Source organism: Talpa occidentalis, unplaced genomic scaffold (genome assembly GCF_014898055.3).
Source record: "Talpa occidentalis isolate TD23 unplaced genomic scaffold, MPIMG_talOcc4v2.1 talOcc4.3, whole genome shotgun sequence".
Lineage (NCBI taxonomy): Eukaryota > Metazoa > Chordata > Mammalia > Eulipotyphla > Talpidae > Talpa > Talpa occidentalis.
In genome coordinates this window covers 106,933,586-106,951,542 of record NW_023603184.1, presented here as the reverse complement: position 1 = coordinate 106,951,542, position 17,957 = coordinate 106,933,586, and the positions used below count along the sequence as shown (strand labels likewise).

The 17,957-nt window shown below is 38.7% G+C and overlaps 1 protein-coding gene across 1 annotated transcript in view; it reads left to right on the top strand.

Annotated features, from left to right (window-relative positions):
• Positions 1-16,403, top strand: part of PDE11A (phosphodiesterase 11A) — a 327,412-nt gene extending 311,009 nt beyond the window's left edge. Inside the window, exon 20 of the mRNA XM_037523614.2 lies at positions 12,452-16,403. Coding sequence (XP_037379511.1) covers positions 12,452-12,607 — 156 coding nt within the window. The 3' untranslated portion in view covers positions 12,608-16,403. The remainder of the gene's footprint in view (positions 1-12,451) is intronic.
• Positions 16,404-17,957: the final 1,554 nt, after the last annotated feature.

Below are 17,957 nucleotides of genomic sequence, written 5' to 3'. Positions count from 1 at the left end.
TGGTGGGGAATTCAAATCGGTCCTTAGGGTGAAAGGGAATAACAAGTAACAATAGCCACAGACCTACTGTTTGGAGCTCAGAAACTCACTCAAGTTAGTTTGAGCAGAAATGGAATGTACTGACACAAGTAACTGGGGGAGAGATTTAATTGCTGGATGGTATACAGCTGGATCCAGAAGATTCAAAGACTATTCTAAGGCACATGTCCCCATTTCTTTGCCTCCTAGTTTTGTTTTGATTTCATTCTCAATTTGGCTTTTCTCATAAGTCCTTGGCAGCTCTCAGATCACATGTTCATTATAGGTATTATACCTATATAATGTAGAAAAGAATAATAAAAAAAAAGAAAACCTCATTTCCAGGATTCCACATGCCCATTCATACACCAATCACTGGGGCTCTCCTGTTGGTCAGTCCTAAATTATGTGCATACTCCGAGCATATGGAATGGATCTTGTTACTGGAAGAAAGCTAAAAGGACACTATATAGCCTCTCCTGTCTAATACATTTCACTTATAGCCTACTGCCAAAAAAGTTAACCCATAATCCCCCAATTAGGAGACCAATTTGTTCGAGTATCAAGATATCTAAAATCCTTTGACATCTGCACAGGTAGATAGAAAATAGACACCTACAACATGACATCAATTCTCGATAAAGAATTACATGCAGCTACTAGTAACAGAAACCTGAAATCACAACACCTTAAACAGAACAGATATCTGTTTTTCTCTGTAATAAAATTATTCTTGAGCAGTCAGTACTAGGCTGCTATGATAGCTATCATATGCAGCTCTATGGGTATCAGAGACCCAGTTCCTGTTTCTTTCCTTAGCATGTGGCTGCCATCCTTTAGGTTGCCTCATAGGCACAAGATGGATGCTATTACTCTAGCCATTATATTAATATTCCAGCAGCAAAAAGGACAGAGGGTCAAGGGCAAAAGTTTGTACCTCTGAACTGAAGAAACCCCCTTTAAAGAAGTTTCTAAGAAGCTCTTCCTTATGAATTATGTTTACATCTCCCTAGCCATTTCTATGCTCAAAGGAGGCTAAAATACATACTAGGGAGTCAATTAGCAATCTGCTAGGGATACCACAACGCTGATAGAATAAATGTTTCTGTCCCCAAATAGAGCAGAAGTCATAAGACTAGAGCTTTTTAAACATCATTGCATTCTAGCCGATTGTAATACCATTTATTTAGGATCCTCAGTGCTTGTGAGCCCACTCATTCAGCAATTTGAAGCCATTACCTCTGCCTGGACCTTTTCTGATTATACCATCCTTCATGATACAGCTCAGTTCTTTACATTTCAGCCTTGTGTTTGGACAGCCTCATCATACTTTTTCAGGGTGACTCTGGCTCATACCTATCCCTCTGACCAATCCTTATCTCTTCACATCTAAATTATATGAACACACCCAAGACCACAGAAGCACTATGTCTGTTAAAGAAAACATTTTTTAGATAATCAGATATTCCTTAAGTTGGAGAAACAATGCCCTTTCTAGAAATTCACTTTTTACTCCTCACTCTAACCAGCAGGGCTGCCAGATTTAAAATCACAAGCCAGCATTACAAATATGGTTATTGGCCACCAACTTGAACTCTGGAGTTAGAGAGACCTCTTCCAAACTTTGGCTCCGCGGCCTCAGGCAATTACTTAGCTTTTCTGAGCCTGCTTCTCTTTAAAGTAGGCCTGATAATGGGCATAGCTCCCTCATCTGGTTGTTTTGAGGATTTAATGAGATAAAATATATGAAGCACAAATACAGCACAGTGCCTCACAGTTACATGTGCAACATATGTAAATGATTATTATTAGTTTTTTGACTTTAAGCAAATTACACACTAAAGATTTATTTTAAAGCTGGTATCTTTTAATATGAATGTTTAAAAACATTTATCCCTAGAAGTCTTGGCTTGCTTGTGTTTACCATTATTGTTTATTTGTTTTTTGAAACAAGTTTTTAAACCTGCTGGAAGCCTCCTATGGTGGTTAATACATTATCTTAAGCAATTTAATGCAAATTAATTTTTACACAACCTTGAGTTTCAAAGGCTATTGAATTGGGGAGCGAAGGAGTGAGGTTTAGGAGGAATCTGTTTGTTGCCTTCCATCTGGACCTCACAGTCAGCTCCATCTGCTCTCACATGTAGAAACTAACACTTCAGCTAGTCCCCTGCCAAACACACCATGTGGAGGTTAGCTTATATTTTTTTAACTTAGGAAAATATTAAAATGCATAGAAAGATGTGTATTTCAGGTTTTCTAGATAACCTGATGGGGTTATTTATGCATTTCAAAATTCTGACTTTGTAACATAACCCAAGTTTTCCATTGGCTTTTATGATTTTTTTTATTCCTCTTTTGTTTCTGGATGTAATTCTCTTTTAATACCATAATTCTCCTTTTCCAGTTGGATCTTATAGCATTTTCACATCAAATGGGAGCCATTGAAAAGGGTCCAGTTAAGAACAGTAAACTTAGATTTGTGTATCTGCTTGCCCACTCCAAGGTGGTTTAAATGTGGAAAGTGAATTAGATGGGAGCAAGAGGAAGTCAGGAAGCCCAGTTATGGCTAGAACAGGTGTAAAGCCATTGAGAGGGTGACACTAGCCTTAACTAGGATTGTAGAATAACCTTTTGTATGTAAAGACACATTTAAAGACATTTAAAGACACATTGGAAGTAGGATTGGCAGGACTTGATGACAGATTGCCTGGGGGCAGGAGGTATGGGAGGGACAAGGGAGATGTCATGATGACTAGTCAATTTCTGGGTTTTGTAGTTGAATGATGATGATGCTCTCTTCCCTGAGATAATCCTGAGAGCAAAGGAAGGTTTGGAGGAAGATAACAAGTTCAGTTCTGAGCAGTCAGTTCCCTTGTCTCTGGCCTTTCCAACACAATTGCAGAGCAGAAGTTTGGTGAGCCAAATGTAATTCTTAGCCAGCTGCGTCATTGTGTTGTGTACACACGGCATTTAAAAATCAGGAATATGTCAGATTAAGTCTTGAATAATCTTAATCTTTAGGAATCAAGTAGATTAGCAGTTTAGCAGTTCACTAGTTTAAAAGTTCAGATTTGTTTTCACAATTTGGCACTTTGCTCTGAAGTCACATACCTTAAGTAAAAGCCTCCTTTGTTTCTTGGAGAGCTTCTTTGCCCATGTGACTGGCCGGTCAAGTGAATCCAAGAGAATTTCAGGACCTACCATCACTTGTATACTTTCTCACCCTTCCTGTTGAAGGTCTGAGCAGAGATGATGATAACTAGTGATATCATCCATTATTTCCATTCAAATTATTAAAGCCCAGAGGGATTTTTGACATTTTTGCTCAAAAAGTAAATAATCATGGTAATAAAGGGACATTGCCTCAAAAAGATATTTGAAGTGGACTCCAAATCTATTTTTTAATTTTATTTAAAAAATGATATTTTTGTAAAAGCTTTAAATTCTTCTCTACTGTGCATTGTATCTTCTAGCTTCTGATTATTTTTTATTGGGCAAGGTAGGGGTGTGGAAGGCAAAAAACACTAAGTATTATTTCCAGCACTCTGGAAATAAATTTTAGCAATAGGAATTGAAAACCATTTTCTCTCTTTGGTCTTTAAAAAAAAAAAAACTGAATAGCCTGCTCAGATACTGTCTTCAAGGTTTTTAATAGGTATTAATAACATCTCAAGTTCAAAGACAAATCAGGCTTTCATTTGGTGAAGTTCCTCTAAACCCCCCTTCTAACAACAGAGGTGAGGAGTATTGACTTTTCTAAGAACATGGCTTTCTCTGCTAATTCCCTTGTTCCATATCTGCTCCACGGTCCAGCAGTTGAGTTGCAAGAAGTGATTGTGGTCATCTAATAAGCACACAGTGGGCCAGATGACACAGATGTGGGTCACGATGACAGAAGGCTCAGACTCCTAGCAGCTTGCTGAACTGATTAAAACAAGGTCTCAGCAATAAGGGTAATAAGAGAAAATACTATATTCATTTCCCAAGGGGTCATTGCAGGTTTGTTTTTACAGCAGGATTTTGTAGCAGGTCAGAAGGTCCTGACCCACTGGCAGCCACAGGCAGCTGTCCTCGAATTGCCCTTCTGCCTGCCACCACACTGTGGGCAGAGTAGGGACTGTTGTTTCCTGGGGTCAGCAAGTTAGGAGCTAGAGACACTAGCCCTGAGAACTCATGGGACAGTACCCAAGACAGAGGTGCTGACAACCGATGACTTCCACGCTGGTCAGGGAACAGTAGTAGGGACAAACAACAGCAAGAAAAAACAAAACCCAAAACAAAAATTAAACAGAAAAATATATGAGACAACAGTTTTCAGAGAGAAGACAACCGGCAGCACAATCCAGTGATCCCTGAGAGAGGGACAAAATAATATGACCCTACGGTTGTCCTTGCTTAGAGCATTTTCAGGTCACACCTCAGGAAGAGGGAACCCATGCAGAGTCCAGTGATCTCACTGAACCAGGGAGGAAGGGGAGCGGAGGGCCCAAGAACAGTACCAGAGACAGAGCTCCAGACATCTGCAGACTTCAGTGCTGTTCACCACAAATCTGTAAGGAAACTATTGAGACTGAGGGAAGAACCAGCAAAAAGGAGCAAGTAGAATAGTCCACAGCCTCTGTAGTGCCGGTTCGATCCCAGCCGGCTGGCGAGATTCCCACATAGCAAAGCAAACCTCTCCTGTCTCGCCCGCTGCTCCCCTCAGCAGTGTATTTTGGTCAGTCTGCCTGTTCTGTGCCCCGCTCTGTCTCTGGTGAATTCTCTCACCCTCCCGCGTCTCTGGCCTGTACCCCAGTTCTTGTATAAATAAATAAATCTTTAAAAAAAAAAAAAAGAATTACCAGGAATGGGGCCTCCCTGGTGCCGCAAGGGTTTAAGACATACCTATGAAGCTGTCCGCAGCCTCTGCAGCACAAGTTCAATCCCCCCAGCTGGCAGCCAGGGAGCAGCCCACATGGCACAGCAGACCTCTCCTGTCTCACCTGCTGCTCCCCTCAGCAGTGCATTTCAGTCAGTCTGCCTGTTCTGTTCCCCACTCTGTCTCTGGTGATCCTCTCACCGACCCCCCACACCTCTGGCCTATACCCCAGCTCTTGTATGCATAAATAAATAAATCTTAAAAAAAAACAAAAACAAAAAACAGAGGGCCTCCCTGGTGGCACAAGGGGTTAAGAGGCAACCTATGAAGCTAACCACAGCCACTGTAGGGCGAGTTTGATTCCCAGCCAGGGAGCTACCCACGTGGCGCAGCAGACTTCCCTGTCTCACCTGCTGCTCCCCTCAGCAGTGTATTTCAGTCAGTCTGCCTGTTCTGCTCCCCACTCTGTCTCTGGTGAACCCTCTCACTCCCCCACCCCCACATCTCTGACCTGTACCCCAGCTCTTGTATGCATAAAAATAAAATAAATCTTAAAAAAAATTACCAGGAATATAGATGCCAAAAACAAATTGACCTAAAATAATGAGAAAATTCAACCAGACTCAGAAATGATACAAATCATAGAACTGATAGACACACATAAGATAGTTGTTATATTTTATTATACTATGCAATATTTTTATACATTTCATAATATTGTATTCAGGAAGATAAAGCATGATAAAGAGTCATGGAAGATACAGTAGAGACCTAAATCAAACTTCCAAAAATCAAAATTATAATTTCTAAGATGAAAAACACCCTAAGTTTCTCTTCTGCAGAAGAGAAATTCAGTGACAGGACAATAGAAAATTGTAATTTGAGCCCTCTTGTCTGTATGGGCACCAATTGCTAATTTCCGTATAGTACACTTGTTCTCACTTAAGCATCACAGTCATATTGGTTCAGAGGTTTTTTCACTCCCTCTTTCAAAGAAACACCCAAAATGGTCAGTGAATCAACTTAAGTCTCTTACGGCTAATCAATCATCTCTGACCATTCACAAATGAAACTCAGAAATAGAAAAGACTGAAAAAAAAAAACAAAACAGAGAATCAATTGTAGTGTGGGACAACACCCACTGCTTAATATATGTAAAACTGACGTGCCAGAGTAGAACGTTAAAAAGTAACTGAAGAAAGAGTGGTGGAAATTTTTTTTAATTTAATGAAAATTCTAAATTTGCAGAACTGACATTTTCAATAAACCTCGAGCAGAAGACACATAAAGAAAACTATATAAAGGCACATCAGAATCAAATTGTTCTTCATGGCACTAAGAACATCTTTAAAGGAACTAGAGTTAAAAAAGAAACATACAATCCAGAAATCAACATCTGCAAGTTCTGGGGGGAAAAAACCTCAAAGACATTTTCAGTATGCTAGCGAGAACTGGAGAAACAGTGCTGCAGGCAGGCACAACTACCCTAGAACACCAGGCAAGGCTTCACAGAGGAGGCAGAGTGTGAGCTGAGTGGTAAAGGATTACTAGTTGTCTAGGGAGGGAACTTTTCACAGGATGCTTTTGAATCAGAAAGGCTTAGATAAAATCCAAGAGCACGTAGAAACTAACACCTAGGAAATATAGAGAGGACAAGACTAAGATCTACTTGTGTTTTTTTCTTAGCTTTCTTCACCTCACACTCCCTTTCCAAGGCCTTACTCTAAATAGCAGCTATGGTTCTAATCTTTTCTTTCTTTTTAGTATAGTTAATATAAGAATCCTGCTATATATCTTAAGGCAAGCCATATATGTAGATTTAGTAGTAGTAGTTACAAATGTAAATGCACCAATTCTAAAACAACCTTCAGATAAACTCCATATCTACAAAACGATTATGTATAATGCTATCCATTATAGCATTATTCGTAATGGTCAAATATGAAGAAAATCTAAATATAAAAAGAGGAACTGGCAATGGAATACTAGGTAGCCATAAAACATGAGGAAACTGGGCCTCCCTGGTGGCGCAAGGGGTTAAGATGCAACCTATGCAGCTGCAGCACGAGTTTGATCCCCGGCCAGGGAGCTACCCACATGGTGCGACAGACCTCTCCTGACTCACTAGCTGCTCCCCTCATCAGTGTACTTCAGTCTGTCTGCCTGTTCTGCTCCCCACTCTGTCTCTGGTGAATCCTCTCATCCCCTGCACCTCTGTCCTGTCCCCCAGCTCTTGTATGCATAAATAAATCTTTTTTTAAAAAAAAGTGAGGAAACTGCAGTTTTATAGTGACATGAAATTTTTCCCAAGATATATTAAGAACACAAACTTCAAGTTAGTGTATATATACATATATATAATAGATAAACTATATATAATCTATATATGTATAAGCTATATAATTATATAGAGATATATATCTATTTGCATATGCATAAATGTTTCTCAAAAGATACTCAAGAAACTGATAATACGAGTTGTCTCTAGGGAAGGAAACAGAATGTCTGGAGCAAGAGATGAAGGGGAGGTTTTACACTCTACTTTTTATACCCTTCATGTCCATTGAACTGTGTGCCTGTATACTTAATTAAAAACAAATAAAATACAGAATAAACTGTATGTTCTGGTCACAAGAGGACTTAACCATGGAGTGTGAATGGAAGCAGGAAGGAAGCCGGGTCCCTGGGCCATCTGGATGACTGGATGCCCAGGCTGTGTCCCCTGGTGGGTGAGTATCAAGATCCTGTCTATATGGGGACAGGAGGGAGTTGAGGGCAGGTTGGAGCTCCAGTAATACCCCAAAAGATACACAGCACATCCCAAGTGGGTCTTTAGGTCGGTTATCAACCCCCTAACCCCACTTGGAGCAGCACAAGGTCATTTGTCCTACACTGCCCAAGTAGATTCTGATTTAAAGGGAGAGCACTCAGGGGTTAGAACCATTAGGCAGAAGTTAAAGGGATGTAGACTTCAGCTCATATAAGGAACAACATTCTCAAATCAGAACAAAGAGTAAGGTGGAACCTCAGGAGACAGTGAATTCGTAGCCTCTGGATGTGTTTAAACACTGTGAGTGGCCAGGCCACAGAGATGCCTCAGAGGAGAATGAAGAGCAAACACTGCAAACATTAGTATTAGACACACAGAATGCATCAGGTGTCACCCACTAATGAGAAAGTTTTAGGAATACCCATCTAAGTTCTGGGAGCAATTATCTTGTTGATGGCACGTAATCATGATTAGCCTTGGAATTGAGGTTTGTGGATAATCTTTTGCTTTCTTAATATTCTGATATTTCTGTATTCTCTCAGCTAGCTGCATTTATGTCATGCATTTGTAGTGAGAGTAAGAGTAATTCTTCAGAAGGGATTTTGGCTAGCTTGCCTAGAACCAGCACCTGGCCAGAGGAAATCAATATTCTAGGATGGCAATTTTGTGTTTCAGGAGAATTTGGAACAAAGAGAAGAAGGAATTCTGAGAAATGTATACCCTCCCCACCAAAAATTATTTTATTCAACACAAAGAAAGCAGAAGGGAGAACAAAGAGCTAGATAAAGGAAAGAAATCTGTTTGGGGCTAAGCCAAATAAACTTAAACGGTTTAAGGAGTAAATTGGTGGAGTAATTCGAATCGTGGGCAGGTGCTATGAATGTAATTTAGTAAATGCTCGGGAACCTGCCAAGGAAGAGAAAAATGTGTTGCTTTTGAGATCATTTCCCAGCAGCTTCATAAAAGAAAACTGATTACAGGAATTTAATAAGTAAAGCAGAGCCAGAAATATAGTAATCAAATGAGTTTTTAATTACATTTCAAGCAGAAAAAAAATCCATTTTGTGCTCCTGGGATTAAAAAAAATAAGTTCTAGAGAAATGCTTTTGTAGCAGGAAAATAACATAAACACTAATTTCCATAGGAATTATAGTAGTCAGTTTAATTAAAAGGCTTGATCAGAGTGAAGAGCCAGTGCCAAACTATACTAAATAAAACCATGGCGTTTGTTGCTACCTCACACTATTTTCTAAATAAAAACACTGTGCATTTGAGCAGAAAACAGGCACCTGCATTTTTCTCATGGAAATAAAGGGGATTTTGATCACTGCCTGAGTTGTTATGTGGCTGTGTCCTGTGGTCATATGGGATAGCTAACACATCTGATTTAATATTAAATGTTGTTGCTTGGTATGAGAAATACCTCTTGGAAGAGCAAGAATATGCTCTGTTTAAAGGCCATCCATGTGAGGGGACCCGCACCAGGGGAGAGTGCTCACTGCTCAGCAGAGTACCTGATCATTTCCTGGATTTTCAATCCCCACTTGACTTACATCTAGTTTTTACATTTGACATATATCTCTATAACTCCCTGGGATAAAGCTTGGCTTTTGAAGGGGATAAATCAGGGCTTACTTACAGGTAGTCTTAGCTGTGCCTAAGAAAGCACAGCTTCAATATAAAGATCTACTCTTCCTATTGGTGGACTTTACTATTGACACACCAGAACCACAGGTCATGCTCAGAGAAGGCTTTCCAGGTGTGCTGAAGATTCAGAGGTTTAGTCCCATGTTCACCTTTTTGTTCCCCTTGTGATGAGTGGGACACACCATGTATGGGACCATATAATCTGCAGGCACAAAGCATTGATCCAAGGCATAAAGTGGGAACATTACCTTTCCCATGAATTAATACCCCCACAGCTCCATGATCATTGTTTCAGTCATTGCTCTATAAGGAAAAATGAAAACAATTTTATAGAGCATGTTATAACAAGAAATTGAGTCATCAGAATTATAGGAACACAGGGGAGGATAGACTGGCTTGTAGGGCCACTTTGCATGAACAGTGAGAGAGAGGTGGAGGAGAAAACAGAATCACTCTTCGCATGCGGTGAAGGAGCATGTAAGGATGAGTTAGTGGATAAGTCACTACCCCTATAACAGCCTCTGATGTTTAGTAAAGTTAGTAGTCACCCAAAACATTTCGGAGGATAGAATTCTCATGAAAGAGGAAATGAAGTGCACCTTTGCATTGGGAAGGATGCAGAGTGGTGCCAAGAAGGCCAAATGGACTCAAGAAGGAAGTCAAAAAACAAACACAAACAAACCACTTGGAACTAAGACTTGAAAATCATGGAAGGTATTTGAAAGGTCCTTGGAGCATGAAATAGATTTGAGGTCAAGTTTTACCTAATTTTCAAAGAATAGAGAGGCCCCAAGGGACATAAAGATTCCATTCAATAGCACTGTCAGGATTCATGGATATACCTATCCAAGATGGATCCATGATAGGAAGGAAGGAAAGACAATCATAAGTAGGATGAAAGCAAGGAAGTTCCTGGCATGAGACCTCCTTGCAATTTGATGACAACAGCAGTCACATTCAGACTATCCTCAGTTTCTCCCTCACCATCACAAACCCTCTGAAACCTTTGACAAAATTATTGGGTGTTTTGAAATATTAATAAATGTTGAAGCCACACAACTGCAAGATGTCTAATTTATTGTTCTTTGCTATGTCTTCTTGACTTTTTTAGACTAGCCTTCTTTCTTGCATCCTCTACAGATTCCTCTGTAAACTCAATCCATCTGGCTCATCAGTGTCTTGTCCTTGATTTTTCTTTGAGAAAAGGACTTAGCTTCCAATTAAAATGGAAGATTAGCAAAACTGACTTCTTAAATGAATTCTTATTTTCTTACATGGAAGGACTAAAGATCATGTGTGATCTTAACATTGAGGGACATGTTTTATCATCTGTAAAATGCAGAGTTATGGTGAGGAACAGACGAGATGAAGTATGCACAGCAGCTGGCAAAGCATTTAACACGTATGAATTGTTCAATAGCTAAAGCTCCTCCTGGTCAGTGTGGGATACAGGCTTTTATACTTTCTTGAGACTCTGAAGATAGAAAACAGATCCAAGAAATACAAATTCTTAAAAATCCATATGTTCTTACAAGATTCTGCCCATGTGTGACAGCCTTTGTTAAAATACCACCGTGTGAATATAATTTAGGTATGTTGATAATTTAATCAATCAGAAAACACTAAAGACAGCAACCAAAAAGCTAGCTGTGGTTATCTCCGAGTTATGAGAGCACAAATCATCTCTTTTTCCTTCTTCTTTTTAACCTGTTATTTCTCTGTTTTCTAAAATTAATACATGTTTTAAAAATATAAAATGTCTACAGAGGGGAGAAATATTTGTAAAGCAACTAAACTCATTTCAAGAGAATAAAGACCATGTTTCCAAAAAAAGATTAAGATGCCATCAAATTCTTTTCTTTTCTTTTGAGCCATTCAAAAGGTGACATCTCCAAAACCCTTTGTTTGTATGTTTCATATGAGTGGCTTTTTACATATAATTATTATTCGTACTTATAAACATAGATGATTAAGATATGTTTTTGCTGATCATATCTTATTGGTTAAATATGTTTGAAGCCTTTGATAGCTAAAACCAAAAAGACTTCAAATAAATGCAGTTATTCATGCACTTAAATAAAAGAAACTATAAATAATAAAATTTACCTTTTACACTTAAACAATGAAGCAGAAAAATAATAGAATTTACATACTGGGCAAAATGAACTCTGTGCACCTCTGTAAGATATTTGCTATTAAATCTGAACTTCCTGAATTTGTTCTAGCCCCTAGTTCAAAGGCAAGAGTCCCAACCCTGCTCCAGTAGTCCTCTGCTGTGAAATCTGCAGAATCACTCATTTGAATTAGGTTCAAATGAGTCATCTTATTTCCAGGGCTCTTGGAAAGATCAGGTTTTGTGAGGCTAGTAGTTTATACCCTTTTGGAATGGTTATTGTTGGTTGGTTTGGTTTTAAATGCAATAGTGACTACAAAAGAAAATATTTAGAAGGACACATGCTAGTGAGAACCCTGAAGCCTAAGCATCATAAGCTTCATGGTCAATTGGCCTCTTGGCCACACCTTGCATTCCCTCCTCCCTACACCCTGTGCCCTATCTTCCACACACCTTTTTCCTTTAATTCTTGTCTATTTCCATACATGTTCACATGTTGATCTGTACATGTCACACAGCTCCCAGATCTTTAGCTTTAAAAATAAGCACATGCTCTTATTTCATGATTTTACCTGTCCTCTCTTATTCAGGTAAGTCCCAGAGTCATCTACTAGTAGAACAAATAGTAGGTTTATTTCTGTAAAAATTTAAGTTGATGGTCAATTGAGATCTGGAACTCTCCTAGCTTGCAAAGATACACCTATTAGCAGAGATATGTGAGCTGGATATTTTATTTCCATCTTGCTCAAAGTGGATTGAAAACAGGATCATGATCTACATGTCTGGCACCCCTAGAATAGCACTCAGCCACCCTGTCTGGTTTTTTTTTTTTTTTTTTTTTTTTTTCATTTTCTGGAGAGGTTCTGTTAATATAACACAATGACATTAAATGAATATTTATTTCTTGTTAAATAGCTCATGTTTGCCAAAATAACTGTCACTTTTATTTCTTAGTTACTTTCCATTTTCCTTTTAAGTGAGAGCTGAAAAATCATGTCAGTGACTCTTATTTCCTCCCCATTTGCATTTTGTTTTATTCTAGGCATTGGTGAAGGTCAATGTGAAACTGAAGCCAATGCTGGATTCGGTGGCTGTGAACAGAAGTAAGTGGGAAGAGTTGCACCAGAAAAGACTGCTGGTTTCGGCGGCCGCCCCCTCTTCTGCCAGTGTCATGGTGACTGGGGAAGAAAGAAACTAAACTCCATGTCTGCTGTTGCTGCAAAATGATCACCAGCTTTGGCAGTAGTGCCAGTTTGGGTCCTACCACACCATCTTTTGTTCCTTTAAGCTCAGACAGACCTACAGTCTGGGGCATGCACTGGGAAGCATGTGTAGGCTTTCCCCTTGAAATGTGGTCAGCAGGGGAGAACATGACAGGAAGGACAGAGGAGGAGGTGGGGCTGGGAGCACACACTGGGACCCTCAACTTTCCCTGATGAACATCCAGGGGCTGAGACAGGCTCTGGGCAGAGGACCCAGACAGTCGCAGGACAGTGGGTCCTGCTCACTCTGAGTGGAGGGTACACAGAACAGTGAAGTCACGAGCACTGTTTCATTTTGTTACAAACTAAACAATGCCTGCTTTCCCTCCTCTCCTGAGCGCCCTTTGTGCCAGACTGCCCAAGAATCCCAGTTTGTATTCTGTAGAGGTGTTTTAATTTTAATTCTAAAACTTCTTAATGATAAATCAGAGCCTTTAGATTGCCTATCGAAAGAAAAACTATATTATCCTTACAAATACCAAGCACTTCCAGTTTCCCTTTAAAAGGGCCATGGTAGGAATACGACAAATGTGTTTGCTTGATTGGTGTTTATACAAGATTCATTATACTGCATTGGGATTATATTTTCCTTTTTTTCATTTTTTAATTCACCCTTCACTGTAGACAAATAGATTTTAGGATTAATAGATTAACAGACCTTAATTAAAGTAAGAATGAAAGGAAATCTACAGCTGGATTTGCCACAAGTGACATACGAACATTTAGGAACTATTTCCAGCAGTGAGACATTTCACAGGACGCTGCGTAGTCATGGAGAATGCTCACTGACTACCTTCAGTTCTCCAAATGCGCTTTGGTATAAAATTTAAAGTTACTACCAATACCTGCCTAAAACCAAATCCTGTGGTCCCCAATGTGGATTTCTCCTTAAGTGTAGAACAAACATTCTACAGAAAGCCAGGTAAATAGTAAGTGAAAATAAACTACATTAAATAGATGCAGTGACAGGAAAGTTACCTTGCTCCCCATCTTACTGAGCGATCAGGAACATGGTATGCCTTATCCAGAGACTGCAGGGCTAGAAGCTAGACTAATACCCTTAGCTTTGGCATCATTGAATGGATGACTTTGGACAAGTCGTCTAACTTCTCTCAGTCTGTCTCCTCATTTGTCAAATGAGATTACACTAGGAAATGATTTTCAGATATGTTTTAACCTTAGAAATTCTTTGTTTAAATGAAACCTTACAAGGAATCTACAAGATATATATAAAAGACAAAGTCCTTTGTGTGGAGCCAGAATGAAGGATTCAAATCCCTTGCAAATTCTCATTTCTTACTTCATACATGATAGCCCAAAAAGGAGCTCTGAGGAGTTTGGAAACCCAGGGCTAGATGAACATTGAAGCTAGCTCTGGACAAATCTGAAAATTACAAACCATCTTTATTCCTGTTGTTAGCAGTCTGTATCAGTTATTATCTCTACTACTCAAATATTAAAGAAGTAGGGGTCACTTTCCACAATGGACATTATTTTCCTGGCACATAATAGACATTTGGGAAATGTTTAAAGAATGGGTAAAATGAGGCACCAAAATGAAAGTGATGGAAGAACAGGTATTCATAAGGAAGATGTAAGATTCTGTATATGGCAAGAAATAAAGTTTTTTTTTTTTAAGTATAAACCAGGAAAAAATGGGGGAAAGAAGAAAAGTAGGAGGAGGAGCAAGAAGAGGAGAATAATGTGGATGAGGAGGAGCATAAGAAGATATCATAAAAGGAAGACAAAAATCAAATCAAGGCAGGTGGCAAGAAAACTACCAAGAGAAAGGAGAAAGTCAATCAAAAAAAAAATGGTGCTGCCAGCCAAATAAATGAGGGTGTAGATCGTGGCATCAATTGCTTAGAAAAGAGAGATACTTGAGCAGGGAGGGGTTTTGCGGAAAAAAAGAAAGGAAAAGAGGGAGCCCTAAAAGAAGAATGTTCTGGCCGCCCTTTACAGCTGTCTCTGCAGGGAAGACTGGAGAAACTCGAGGAGAAAATGAGTGCAGGAAAAATTGCCTCCACAGAGCAGGTAAAGAGGAGGTTGTTAAGATTTATGAATTTTATTAAGCCAGTTTTCTGAATCACTCTGCTATAAAGGAGAATAGCTTCTGCTGGGCTATGTCCCCTCCTTCAGGTGAGGAACAAAGGGTGGGTGGAGTCTGGGGCAGACCCTGGTCATGTGTCTGCAGCTCTGAAGAACTGCAGGTGTTTCTGGCTATTGTGCTACATCATGTTTATGTCACAAATGGGAATTGAAAATCAGGCTGTGTGAGGCAGAGATGAACCCACATCTGTTACTCACCTGCAATAAATAAATAGCTCAGACAGACTGATGCCAATCTATCTAGAGCAAAATTTTAAAGCCTGTGCTTTATGATACAGCTAGACCCGGGGTACGATGGAGACTGCAGGCAGCTGTATGCACTGCAGTACCTTGGATGTTGCTGCTGCATATTGCTAAGGGGAACATAATTTATAGCACAGACCCTACGGCTTCCACTAAGGTTGAGTTTTTCTCTCATTTTCTTGCCTTTTTATTGGCTTCACTGCACGGTTGCCAATAGCAACATCCGCTAGTAGCAAGGGGAGTTCAACACCATTGCAATCTGCCATACAGTGGAGCCCTGACAATGTCAACCATCAATCAAATAGCTGTTTGTAATTGCCTCCATCTATTTCTCCTGTCTCAAGGTATCTTTCCTATTGTGGGTCAGAATTCAGAAACTGCTGACTAATGTTCCTCTACAACCAGGAAGCAGTGGAAAAGGAGGGTAGCAGTTTCCCTGATGCCAATAAACCCCAGGGGTCAGAGGCTGAACTCTTGGGAGTTTGAAGCATTTCAATCTCTTTTCTAAATAGTGTATAATTGTCCAAGAATGTGAATTGTATGGTGCCATTTTTCTAATCCTTATTATTAATATTTATTTCCTATTGATGGAAAGCATTTGAATCTTCTTTTAAGACTATATTATACTTGCTTCCTTGGGTTTCTTGGCATTAATGGTTGAAATGATTTCATCCTACTTCTTCTATGAGATGAATTTTTCAAACATGCCATTTATTCTTATTTGTCAGTATGTGGATAATACATGCACAACCTGCAGGGTCACTGTCATCAGCACCAGTAGGGGCCACTTAGCAAACCATCCAGGGTGCCATCCAGGGTGCCACCCAGTGCACAGCAGACCTGGGCAGCATCCTGGCTTGACCACGGCCTGGACCTTTTAATTTGGAACTCTCCAGGTCTCAGTCTCTCCACTGGAATATAAAAGCACGGACTTTTATTCAGTTTACCTTCACACCAAATGACCAAGCTATATTTGACTTAATTTTTTTTCCCCAGATAACAGTTTATATACTCATCTCAAATAAAATAGGAGCAAACCTCCAAGAGGTCATTTTCTCACTAAATTAGACATTATATATGTGGTACATAGAAGAACAACCTTAACATAAATATGTGTACACTTGCCTCTAGTGATCATGAAAGATATGGTCAGCAGTACAATTTTTAAATATATGCCCTTTCATTTCATATGGACAATTTTAGATCATCTCACACCATACATATTCCATAAAAAGGATTCAGTTTACTTCATAAATAAACTTATAAAATGAGTCAAAGAAGTTAAACTGCATGTGCATTTTCTGTTTCTGAAATCTGAGAGATCAGTACATTTCCAGGTATTTCATATTTGTATATATGTAGGGTTAGAAATAATCTCAGTGTGATAACAATATTATCTAATATTCTATTAACAATATTATTTAATATTGTTAGATATTTTGTATTTGCATATACATTGGCTAGATAGAACATATCTTAGTATAATAATATTAACTAATATTTGTGTTACAGGAATTCAGTTGCATTTTCATGTATTAAAGTTTATCATACTTTATCCAATTTAGGGGATTAAATCTGCTTGATTTATTTTGCTGTAAAATTGTTTTAAAATCTATTTTTCCTGCTGACTCTTAATGAATTGCAGAAAGATAAAATACAATTTTATCCCAGCAGTAGTGTGAAGCAACTCCCTTCAAAGCAGGACAGAAATCTAAATATATTAGGGGAAGATTTAAATCTAAAGAAAAATGCTTGGCTGGAAAAAATAAAAACTCAAAAAGGACTCATTAAAGCAACAGAACAAAATCTAATTGGGAGCCCCAAAACTCAGACAATGCCACTGTAGTGAAGTTTCTCTAACTGTTTCAAAATAGCAAATTTCAAAGCAGTTATTCTGCCATGTGCTATAAAGAACTCCCCAAACTCCAAGTGTATCAGGAAATTTAAAAGGTAAAGTCTGGCTACCAGAAGGGCAAAATTTCCTAAGTATATAAGTAAGCAATTATATAATAAAACACATAGGTGGCGGTAAGAAAATGAAGTGTCTGGAGAATTTCACCATGAGCTCTTGGATTTAGCAATGCTTGATATTCTGTTTACATTGCTAGTGCTACTTACTCCCTTTTCCTCAGCTAGTAAATTGGGGTTGTACATCTTCCCTAGTATAATTTTTAATCTTCTTGCATATTTGAACAACTATCAACAGTGCTAAAGATAAGTTGTCAATCTGTGTAGCATATCTATACCAATGTCTTTGGCTGGTACAGAAATGATTGTTTTGTTAAGTAAATGAAGTATTTGCTGTGCACCCAAAAATGTGTTATTTGAGGCCATCATTTATTGTTATATTCATTTTCTGTGTGTATGTTAGAATTTCAATTTTTTTCGTTACATTTAGATTAAATTATATTTAGATGAATTTTTAAAAAACAGTACAGTGTGGAAATAAGAGACTAAATTTTGTTGAGTTTCCTTCCTGTGGGGGGAAATTGTTTTTGCCATTTTATTTTGATGTACAATAATCTAAAAAGGATCCCCTAATGATTTTCTTTCAGTTCTTTCAAAAGAAGGACAATATGTCTTCAGTTGAGTTGTTTGAAGTCACTCCCTTTGTGTTGATTTCCCAGGCTGATGTTTCATAATAAGAATACAATATTATATAGACTGCTTGGCCATTTCACAGGCAACTAATTCATGATTTTAAAACTGTCAGCTTTAAGAGACCTAACTACCTATGTTTTTAATAAAATGCTTAAAGTTTAACTTAAATTCTGGGATGATCTTTATTTCTCTTGAAAAGGGTGATTTAAGGGCTGACTACCAACAATTTAAATGTTGATTATCAATTTATCCCATTAATCTCATCTTAATCTGTGATGTTTGCCTGTGTGAGAAGGATAATGGAACAGCCCTGTCCATGGAGCATTTCAAAGA